Genomic DNA, 11,448 nt, shown 5'->3' on the forward strand with positions numbered 1-11,448 from the left:
AGAAAGGCTGAGGACAGTTCTACAAGACAGTTGAAGATTCACTTCAAGCATAGGACTTGGTCACATCCAGTATGAAATGTAAGGATATGTTTCACATATATTCTTCAATGACAGATTCAATCTGAACAGAAATATTGGTTTCACTATTACTGTAAACTTTCAAACCAGTAGCTCTTTAGGTAGTAGATGGTAGGTAATGATGGTAGGACTTCCCTTATGAGCAAAGCACTTCAGGAGTTAACGTTAAGGTAGAGCTCTACTCTTCACTCCATGGTTGTCTGGACACTGCAGAAACCTTCAATATGGCTAATATATTTCATATAGCCATATTTAGTATTTTCAATATAGCTAACATAGCTAAAGTATTTTAAAAGTACTTTTCCACATTATACCATATTTTCCTAAGTGACACATTCAGAGAAAACCGGGACCATTGACTACACCACAGCATCCCAGCTACTTGAGACCACTTAAGCTACCCATTAACCTGCTTCTCACTCAGGAGTCAAGGCACTTTAAAGAGGAAGTTGAGTGTTGGACATCATCATGCTAAGTACTTTATTCATGTGTTTAATTAGTTCTCATCTTGAACCAATTAGAAAAAGTTCAAGTAATTTGATAGTGAGAAATGGTTCCATCTCCAACTTTTATACTATATCAACTCATAACTTTTAAAAACTACTTTTTTTAAATGAAATTTTGAGGCTATCTTTTCCCATTATCTAGGTAACCATATTACATGGTATAAAGACAGAGAAATACAAAACTGAAATGAATTCTAGGCACATCATGATTAACAATTCAGTTTATTAGCTGTCTTGATTAAGCTAAACTATGGAGTAAAAAGAACCAGGTAAAATAAGCTCGTTTTTTCTTTAAATGATAAGCTTAAAGATGACAGAGATAGGGAGGACATCCTCAGGGATGACAACACCAGAGCAAGGCAAGTGAGCCTGAAATTCAGGCTGCTAATTCAAGGCAGATCTGCCTCTTCATTCCACTGGGATCCAGCTGCTTCTAAGCATTAGTGTTCCTAAGCTTAATAATACAAAAACTACTTTATCAGCTACATTTTTTTTTAGGTTGTGGAGAGAATCTCTTCACCGGGAGGATATTTAGTCCATAAGTTCTTGACCTTTTGGATGCCTCTTCATCCTTGAGTAGGGACTTAAGGTATCATCCATCACAAAATCCCACAGGACTTTAATCCAGGAATTGTACTGGGGAAGCTTGTCATAGTATTCAGCTGCAATTTTCCTCACCTAGAAGTGAACGAAGACAGCAAGGTAAATATTGTCACTGAGGCCTCCCCAAAGTGATAATCCAGGGGGACAAAACACCAAACCACCCAAAGACCCATACCTTTGATCACAATCTTCCAAATGTCCTACACATCTTTCATGAGTAAAACTATTCTGTAGAACACACACACACACACACACACACACACACACACACACCCCGGTCTCATTCACACTGAGTCTATGTCAAAGCTAGTAGCAATCACTGTATTTTAGCAGTTAGGATAGAGACACCAGCACTGTGCCCAGGCCGAGTTCAAGCCCCACAACTGACAAACAAACAAAAACCACTAAACTAAAAATAAGAATGAACAAAACTGTACTCTTTGAAAGGCATACGTATCAGAGAAAGAGCAGGAAGACAAACTCACTCTTGGGAAGTTTGTTAGTTTAGCTAAGGAATAAAGACACCATAGAAAACAGAGAGAAGTGAATTACCACTGAGGTACAATGGGCTATAAGGAAACTAATATTTGAACAAAGATTAGTTTTCAATTCTGAAACTACTCAAAAAACTCATGTTGGGGGCTGGGAGTTTGGCCTAGTGGTAGAGTACTTGCCTAGCATGCACAATGATCCAGGTTCAATTCCTCGGTACCACATACATAGTAAAAAGCCAGAAGTGGTGCTGTGGCTCAAGTGATAGAGCTCTACCCTTGAGAAAATCCAGGGACAGTGCTCAGGCCCTGAGCCCAAGCTCAGGACTGGCAAAAAAAAAAAAAAAAACAAAACTCATGCTGGGAAAAATTTTGTGTTCAACTCATGACTGGGTTTTCTCTTAAACCATAATCCCTTTAAAACAACAACAACAACCTTTACTTTACTTGCCACCCACTGTTGAACTGTTGGAAGAGGCAAGCAGTTCTCACAGTAGTCAGGACACTGGCAGGGTGCCGAGCAGCTGTAGCATACTGTCTCTCAAGTTCATGCTGCCTCCGTCAAGTAGGTGTTATTTGCTCCTTCTGATATGTCCTCTACTTGTTTTTATAAACAATTTATTTTACATGGATTATTTATGTACTGATTACAGAACAAACACAGTGTTCTCTTTGCTGAAGCTACAGAACGTTCAGGTAAAGTTGAAGATATTAAACATCAACTTATCTCTAATATTTCATCACTAAGTATTACGATATGTATTTCCAAAGGATATTTTTCCTACAAGTCATAATGCGAACTGTAAATGGGACACTGATAAAGTATGATCTAAAATACTGCCTGGCGCGGTGGCTCATGCATATAACCCTAGCTACTCAGGCGGCTGAGATCTGAGGATCAACGGTGCATAGCCAGCCTGTACACTAAAGACCAAAGACCCCGAGACTCTTATCTCCAACTATCCAACAGAAAACAGGAGGTGGCGCTGTGGCTCCGGGGGTAGGGTGGTAGCCTCGAGCTGAAGAGTTCAGGAATACCCAGGCCCAGAGGTAGGGCGGTAGCCTTGAGTTGAAGTGCTCAGGGACAGTGCCCAGGCCCAGAGTTCAAGCCCCACAACTGACACTGTAAAATGGGGCTTGTAACTTGTTCTTTCCTCACCTTTGGAGCTCCAAGGCAGTATCAGCTGATGCATGCATGTGTCTGTTGGGTCACATTATGTGAGGTTTTTGGGTTTTTTTTCATCTATTTTTTTTTTATTAGAGAATTTATTAACGCTGATTTTTACATCCTATTTTAAATGACAAGTTTAACAAACAAGTGTTCAAGGAGGGAATCTCTATTTACATTCACTGGGACTTAGTATTTAGAACTTAATCAAAATTAGGCTAAGGGTTTGTATGTCATAGAAACATCATTATGTGAGTTTTAATCACATGTTTAAATTTTTTTAAACGTGTTTAAATTTTTGAGTGTGTGTACGGGGGTATGGCAACATAAAGGATGATGGTTAGGGTTCCCTTATATCGTAGCTTTAAAAAAATCAAGAAAAATTATAGTGCATTTCATAATTATTTACATTTTTTAAGTTATGGAAGTTTTTTTCCATAATAAAAGAATCCTTTTATTACCCTTTCTAACTATTCAAAAGGCTAGGAAGAGAATTCAGGAGGAAGACAACAGAAAAAAAATAATTATTTTTAGAAAAGATAAAGAGTGGTGCTGTGGTTCAAGTGGTAGATCTCTAGCCTTGAGAAAACTCAAGGACAGTGCTTAGGCCCTGAGTTCAAGGACTGAACAAAAAACAAAACAAAACAAAAAAAGTAGGTTAAAATACCTTCTTTCATTTACGCCACAAACAATACATTAAAAGTCAAGGGAAAGAGACACTATTTGCCTAGGAAAAATTATAATATTGGAAATGGGCATCCAATCAGTTGTAGATAATTATTCCATAATAAATCATATATATCTTAACATCCTCCAGTACTTCTGAACTCTAAGAATAGCCATTAAGTTTCAATATAGAAGAAAATGAACCCTCAACAAAATTTGGCTAGTGGAAACAAGCATACATACTCTTTCCTTTTTAAATAATTTCTTTCTTTCTTTTTTTTTTTTTTTTTGGTGGGTGATGGGGCTTGAACTTGGCCTGGGTGCTATCCCTGAGTTCTTCAGCTCAAGGTTACCACCCTACTCTTGAGCCAAGCCCCATTTCCCATTTTCTAGTGACTAATGGAGATAAGAGTCTCAGGTCCTTTTGTGCCCAGGCTGACTTTGAACCTTGATCCTCAGATCTCAGTCTCCTGAGTAGCTAGGATTACAGGTGTGAGCCAACATGCCCGACTTAAATAATTTTTTGATACATGGTTCAGATTAATAACATATTAGTTTTATCTGACCAAGTTAAGACTAATTCTCATTAACTATCACAAGTTTAAATGTTAAATCGTTTACTTACCAATGGAAGGCTTTTTCCAGGGACACTGGGGAAGTCATGATGTTCATTGTGATAACCCACATTGAAGGTGATTAAATTCAGAGGCCCATAATATGAATAAGTTTCATGTCCTTTTAAGAACATGTAATGTTCAGCTATAAAATGTCCAGAAATAGGGTGCAAACCCAGACCAAATAAAGTTGCAGCCAACATGTACACAGAAGACTTAATTCCAAACACATAGTAAACTATAATGTCAAAAATAACCTGAGCCACAGTGTTGATAACTTCCAGATAAGAAATTCGTTTGGGGTTGATGAAGAGAGGCCTCAAACTATAAAAGAGAGGTTGAAGAACAATCCATATAATTTTTCTGAATGTGGTACAGAAGAACCAGCCCTCAAAATCAGTAGGGATGTCCACATCAATGCCATTAGTCCCCAGGTACCGATGATGATCCATGTGATACCTCTTAAAGGAAATGGAATATGGAACCCCAAGAGGGAGATTAGCAAACATTCCAAACCAGCGATTCCATAGTGACCTGTGGTGGCCAAAGGGAAAGTTGTGGGAAATTTCATGAATAGCCAGAGTCATTGAGTGGTTAACGCAACTGCCAAAGACATAGGCCCAAAACATGAGCCATTTCCAGTCCAAGTCTTTTACTAAGTAAAATGCAACCACTTGAGCAAAAAACATCATGATTATAATCCATATCAAGTTGGGATCAGGTTTCATCAACGATTTTATCTCTGGATACTTGGCTGTAAGAAAAAATAAACAATCAGAAATGAAACAAAGTATACAGTAGTCTAGCAATCATCATTAAATATTCTTTTCAATCATAATGTTCCCTATCAAAGCCTTTACCAAATATCTCTTTTAGGGAAAGAATATATCCTGATATTCAAGTCACAAAATTCAGACAAAGCTCTGTCATATTTACTTTATTTAAAACTTTAAATGAAAACATCCAACAAAGGACAGTTGCATTTTATACATATTTCAATATCATGAAGCATAAACCTCAGCCAGACATGGTAACATAGAACCAAGCTTAGTGGTACATGCCTATATCCCCAGACCTCAGAGGGCTGAGACAACAGGATAGATTTGGGTACACAGGCCAACTTGGGTACATAGGGAGTCACAGAACATTATAGGCTATATAGCAAGACCCTGTGTCAAAAAAAAAAAAAAAGCAAAACAAACAAGTCCAGGAGTTTGGCCTAGTGGCAGAGTGCTTGCCTAGCATGCACGAAGACTTGGGTTCAATTCCTTTTTACCACATACATACAAAAAAAGCTGGAAGTGGTGTTGTGGCTCAAGTGGTAGAGCTCTAGCCTTGAGAAAGCCCAAGTACAATGCTCAGGCCCTGAGTTCAAGCCCCAGGACTGACCCAAAAAAAAAAAAGTCAGGCTTGGTGGATCATAGTTTTAATCCTAGCTACCTAGGAGGCAGAGATCAGGGAATCATAATTCAAGGCTAACACAGGAAAAAGTTCACAAGACTCCATTTCAACCAACAGCAGTGAAGAGTGCTCATCATCACAGTGATGCAAGAAAGTAGAAACAGGACAATCTTGCTTCAGGCTAGCCCAGGCACAAACAAAACCCGTCTCCAGGAAAAAAAAAAAGGCTGTCAAAGTGGATCTTGTGATAGAATGCCTGCCTATTAAGTACAAAAAGTTCAAAGATCAGTATAGCCAAAACCTAACCAACAATAACAAAAAAATAAATTCAAAAACAAAAAAGCACCAATTAGGTAGAGTGACTCTTGCCTATAATCCCAGCACTCAAGAGAGTTCAAGGCCAGCCTGAACTTAGGCTGTTTCAAATATACAACAATAATACATGGTTATCCTTATCATTAGACAGGGAAAGTCTTTTTAACTAATGGTCTGAACAAATGGTTAGCAAAATTCAGAAGAGTGAAGTTGGAGTCTCTTCTACAGACCATGCACAAACTGAAAATGGATGGAGCATATAGGAAAAAAACTGTAAGACTTCTGATCATTTTGATTTTTAAATACTATAACAAAAACACAAATGGCCAAAGAAGAAAAAAAAAAACTGACTGCAAAGTCTTTTCTGTTGCACATAGCATCAAAAAAGTAAAAGATAAGCTAAAGAGTAGAATATGCCAGAACATCATCTATCTCATAAGGGAATTGTATCCAAAACATATAAAGAACTCTTAACACTCTTATGCTAATAAACTAATTAAAATAGAGAAATTTCTACAAAAGCTATTAAGCACATAAAAGATGCTTACCATCATTAGTCATTAGAAAAATACAAACTTAAACCAGAGATGCAACTTCACACCCACTAGAATGACTATACAAAGGCAAGCAATAACACAGATGTGAATAAACTAGATTCTTCATACACTGCTAGTAGGGATGTATAATGCTGTAGACACTCTGGCAGTTAATTCAAAATGATGAAAATAGAATTTCCAATGATCCAGCAAACCCCCATAAAATAAAGCTATATATCCATACAATATCTTGTATATGAACATTGAATAGTAATACTCCAAACAGCTAAGGGGAAATAAACCCAAATGTCTACCAAATGAAGAATAAGCAAAATGTGGTATGCCCTCCATTAAGAAGTATCTGGCTACAAGGAATGAAGTACAGACACATGGTATAACATGTATGATTCTGTTTTTGTTTTGTTTTGTTTTGTTGATCATGGTACAACTCTAGGCATGGGCAATGTCCCCGAGCTCTTCAGCTCAAGGCTACTGCCCTACCCCTTGAGCCTTGGTGCCACTTCCTTCATGTGGATCTAAGTAACTTTAAAAAACACACTAAGTAAAAGAAGTCACAGACCAACAACCACATTTTGTATGACATGTACCTACTGGCAAAGTTAAAGACAGAAAGTTAATTACTTGTCACCTGGAACTGGGAGATCAGTATGAAGATATGAAAATTTAGGTGGCAGTGTTATATAGCTATGAATATACTAAAATACACTGGATTGTATACTTTAAATGGGTGAACTTTATATGTGATTTTTACTTTCAATAAGAATGTTAAAAAGGTTTCCCATGCAAGTAAATAGTAAAGGAAGCACTGACTAGTCCTTTCAGCCTATTAACATGGTCTAGTTCCTAGCCCTCATTTATATCAAACACATGCCTTTTGGGGGAGGGAAGAAGGGAAGGAAGTCAAACTCATGTTCTTAAGCATGCCAGGTAAGTGATCTACCAACTGAGTTGCCACCCCAAGCCTCCATAAGTCCTTATTTTCTTACCTTTTTTGGGGGAGAAAATCTTATGTTGCCTCGGCTGGCCTTGGGATTTGAGATCCTCCAGCCTTGGCTTCTTGAGTAGTTGGGATTACAGACATTCATTATTGTAATTGGCTAAGGAGTCTAAATGAACTTTTAAACCCTGATCCTGCATGTCACAAAGCAGCTAGCTAAATGTATGCTGCACAGACTTCACTACTAAACAATGTGTCTGTGTTCTATAATGCTTCTCTCCCTCCAAAAAAGAAAAATAAAACATAATACCTAAAGTATAATTTAACCTCCAGATTCTTATCTTTCTGAGGATATTCCATCTCCCACCACTACCTGCTTGGCAAATGTTACATTTTCATTGTGAAGTATCTAGCTTATTAATTAATTAATTTATTTAGCCAGTCCTGGAGCTTGACCGCTCTCTGGGCCTGGGTACTCTCTGAGTTTCTTTTGCTTAAGGCACACACTTTACCACCAGAACCAAAGTGTTACTTCTTTTTTAGGAGTTTATTGGAGAAAGTGTCTCGCCAACTTTTCTGCCTGGGCTTGCTTTGAATGATGATCCTCAGATACCAGCCTCCTGAGAAGGTAGGATTCCAGGTGTGAGCCACTGATGTCCAGCTTCAGTCCTTTTACAGTGCTAATGGAATCATTCAGTGATGACACATTTGTCCAAAAAAGGCTCAGCTATGAGGTAAGTACTGCTTCCTTGTTTTTCTAATGATTGTATAGCTCAATTTGAGTATTTGAGAGTCAATTTTTACAAAGGACACTAGATTATTATTATTTTTTCCAGTCATGGAGCTTGAACTCAGGGTCTGGGCACTATCCCTGAGCTTCTTTTGCCAGAGGCTAACACTCTAACACTTGAGCCACAGTTACTTCCAGTTTTTTCCCGTTGCTGTAGTAGTGAGGAATTGAACCCCAGGGCTTCATGCATGCTAGGTAACCATTCTACCACTAAGCCACATTCCCAGCCCCCGCCAGGTTATTCTTAAACTTGTAGTGAAGGCAAAGATAAGAGGTACAATGGACGCCATACATTGTGGCTCACGTCTGTAATCCTAGCAACTCAGAAGGCTGAGATCTGAGGATCTCACTTCAAACTGGGGCACTAAAGTCCGTGAGACACTTTTCTTCAATTAACCACTAGAAAACTGGAAGTAGCCTTGAGCTGAATTGCTCAGGGACAGCACTCAGGCAGAGTTCAAGCCCCACAACTGACACACACACACACACACACAAAGATGTACAATGTACATTCTATCAAGTGTGGGTAAGTGGTTTGCACAATATATGTTTTAATTAGAAAGAGGAACTGTAGTTTGGCTATGGCCTCCCCAAAACGTTCGTGTACTGAAGGCTGGTGGATGCAATCATTGAAAAGTAACTGGCTCAGAGGAAAGGGACCTAATGAAAGAACTGATCCCCTGATAAATTTTGTTTGTTTGTTTTTTGCTGGTCCTGGGCCTTAAACTCAGGGCCTGAGCACTGTCCTTGGGCTTTCTCAAGACTAGAGCTCTACCACTTGAGCCTCAGCACCATTTCTGGCTTTTTCTATGTATATGTGGTACCGAGGAATCGAACCTGGGTCTTAGTGCATGCTAGGCAAGCACTCTACCACTAAGCCAAACTCCCGGCCTCCCCTGATAAATTTATAACATGAGGGCATTATTGAGAGGTGGGATCTAGTTGGAGAAAGAAGCCACTGAGGATGTGAAAACATACAGCTTGTCCTAGGCTCTTTCTTTTGTGTATGTCTGTCTCTATTTCTCTCCCCGCTTACCAACTGCCAAGTAGCTCCGCTCATCACACCTTGACTTGATGTTCTGCACTGTTATCAATTTGAAAGCAACAGAGAGGATGAAATCTCTCTTAAACAGTGAGTCAGAATAAATCCTTCCTCCCTCAAAGCTGTCTCTCTCAGGCTATTTGTTAAGCCCCAAAAGACTAACACAATACCTAACCCAAGGAAGCTTAAAGCACCTTCCTTAATAAGCAACTAACAAGATTCACTCTCAATTTTGTGATGCATTTTTAAATTCCATTTCAGGGGCTGGGGTACAGAGCTCAGTGGTAGAATGGTTACCTAAAATTAGGAGGCAACGAGTTCCCAGTATACAGGGAACCCTCTTCCCACTCCCCCCAAAAAGAAAATCCAATTATTTCTATAGCATCTACAAACTCTTGTGCATTCTTATGCATGAAACTTCTAAATTTAGATACAGCACCTTGTCTTTTCCTTTGGGCAAAAGAACTTTAAGAAAAACTATAGGAATGTTGTACATGAGAAAGAATTTCTCATGGTCAATGCTCCACCCATTACTTTCCTCATTTTTTTTTTTTTAAGAGCAGAAGCTAAAAGTATATTCCTTTTAAAACTCGGGCATCAGAAATAAAATAGCAAATTCTTTTTGGAGGTAGCCTAATCCAGATTAGATGTCCTCTTAACATCTATTCATTAATTCTGACTTCATCTTTCAAAATGCTAAACTGGTTCAATTGTCCAGGATTGAGAAACGTTTGCAAAGCTCTCACCTCAACCAACACCTAGCATATCATAAAGACCAGCCTGCGACCCTGCAAAGTTAGGCCTAGTCTGGCCTAAAAGGCCCAAATGAGCCGCCAGAAACATCAGTAGGCCACGCTGAGTGTCTTCCCTATTCGGCAAGTCTCCGGTCTTTTGGTCGTTTCACCCATAAAACCGAGGGGGATGAAATGTGTCTGAAAAGCTGCCTTAGCCTCAAGCTTGCCTTAGAAGTTGTATGACCACGGAGTCAGGAGCCATCATGTCTGGGAAGGCCTTGGGGTCACAGGGACGAGTGGAAACCCCACCAGGGCTGCACGGGACCTTGTGAGCGCGAGTCCAGGGGCTCCGGGATGCCCCAGGACCACGCCCTGAGCCGGATGCTCCGGCTGCCCGGATGCACAGGCTTCGGCCCGCTGGGGAGTGAGCGACAGAAGTGGGCGAAGAAATCGGCGCGCACCAGCGGACAAGGGACCGTTCTAGTTGGAGGATCCGGTCGACCACAGCCCGGTACAGGGTCTCCTTAGCCCCAACCTGCCAGCCGGGGCGACGGCTCCCGGGGAATCGTCCGCACTTGTTCCCCCGAGGGCTCCGCGGTGAGCGCGGGGACGCGCGAGACCCTCGTCCACCCCCTCCCCTCCCCCCTTCCCCAGCCTGCCCGGCACCTCGCCCCGGCCTCTTCCGCGCGGAGGGCGGGCGGAGGGCGGGCGGCGAGCGAGGAGCCGCGGCGGCCGCAGGTCAGGGCGGGGAAACGGGGTGCTAACGGGCCACTGGAGTCCAGGGCAGCTCAGGGCCCGCACGGGGCCGGCGCGGAAGGCCGCGCAGGCACATAACGGAGCGCCGGTGGTCCTCACCCAGGATCTCCCGGCGCCGGTCGGTGTGGGGTTGATCGGTGTAGACCCACTCGAAATCTTCCCGAGACACGCAGCTCCCCATGGCGGCAGGAGTTCACGGGCTAGCTCCTCAGAGGGGACGACGACTACTCCGTGGCGGATCCCCGGCTCGTGTCAGCCGGCGGCGGGCGCGGCGGCAGGGCCACGGGAAGGGGCGGGGCCACGGAGGGGCGGGCGCGTGTGGCCCCGCCTCTCGGTGTCTTGGCCCCGCCCCTCGGTGATCTGTTCAGCCCCGCCCCGCCCGCCTGGCGGTTGTCTTGCGGAGCCCCTGGTAGGTGGGCTTGGCTGCCGGCGCCCGGCGGGCTCCTGCGCGGGTCCTGGATTCTGCGACACAGTGTCTGCGGGGTTCTGAGGCTACGTAGCTCTCGACGCACCGGCAAGTCCCAGGTTCCCCTACCTGCTCGTACTCGTGCCACGCCGGAGCTGCTTTAGGCGGGCGGGGCGTTGGAGGCGCGCGGAGTGGGGGGAGGGAGGGGGCGGACAGGGGAAATTCCCCCGTGGTGGATGGAGCAACACCTCGTCTTGAGGATCCGTGACATTCATAGGTGGCAGCTGGCCAGCCCTTTGTTTAATTTTTAATAGCAAATTAGGCATTGAGCCTATTCTTGTGTCTACTTCAAGAATTGATACCTGGAGGAAGGAGGAATGCCTA

At 42.2% G+C, this 11,448-nt stretch overlaps 1 protein-coding gene across 1 annotated transcript; it reads right to left on the reverse strand.

Moving 5' to 3' along the window:
• Window positions 1-787: 787 nt before the first annotated feature.
• Degs1 (delta 4-desaturase, sphingolipid 1) lies at window positions 788-10,937 on the reverse strand. The gene is made up of 3 exons (XM_090341133.1): window positions 10,758-10,937; window positions 4,138-4,880; window positions 788-1,262 (listed from the first exon to the last, which is right to left on the reverse strand). Exons 1-3 carry the CDS (start codon window positions 10,837-10,839, stop codon window positions 1,116-1,118), a joined length of 972 nt encoding a protein of 323 aa, XP_090197259.1. The 5' UTR covers window positions 10,840-10,937; the 3' UTR covers window positions 788-1,115.
• Window positions 10,938-11,448: the final 511 nt, after the last annotated feature.

Source organism: Megascapheus bottae, chromosome 10, assembly GCF_031878675.1.
Source record: "Megascapheus bottae isolate mThoBot1 chromosome 10, mThoBot2.hap1, whole genome shotgun sequence".
In the NCBI taxonomy this organism is placed as follows: domain Eukaryota; kingdom Metazoa; phylum Chordata; class Mammalia; order Rodentia; family Geomyidae; genus Megascapheus; species Megascapheus bottae.

Bases quoted from the DNA above. Each gene is read 5' to 3' on its own strand.
- Degs1 (XM_090341133.1), bottom strand. From the start codon at position 10,839: ATGGGGAGCTGCGTGTCTCGGGAAGATTTCGAGTGGGTCTACACCGAT. The intron at 4,881-10,757 runs GTGAGGACCACC...TTTTTCTTACAG, and splicing joins CCGGCGCCGGGAGATCCTGG to CCAAGTATCCAGAGATAAAA. The intron at 1,263-4,137 runs GTAAGTAAACGA...GTTCACTTCTAG, and splicing joins CTGGAAAAAGCCTTCCATTG to GTGAGGAAAATTGCAGCTGA.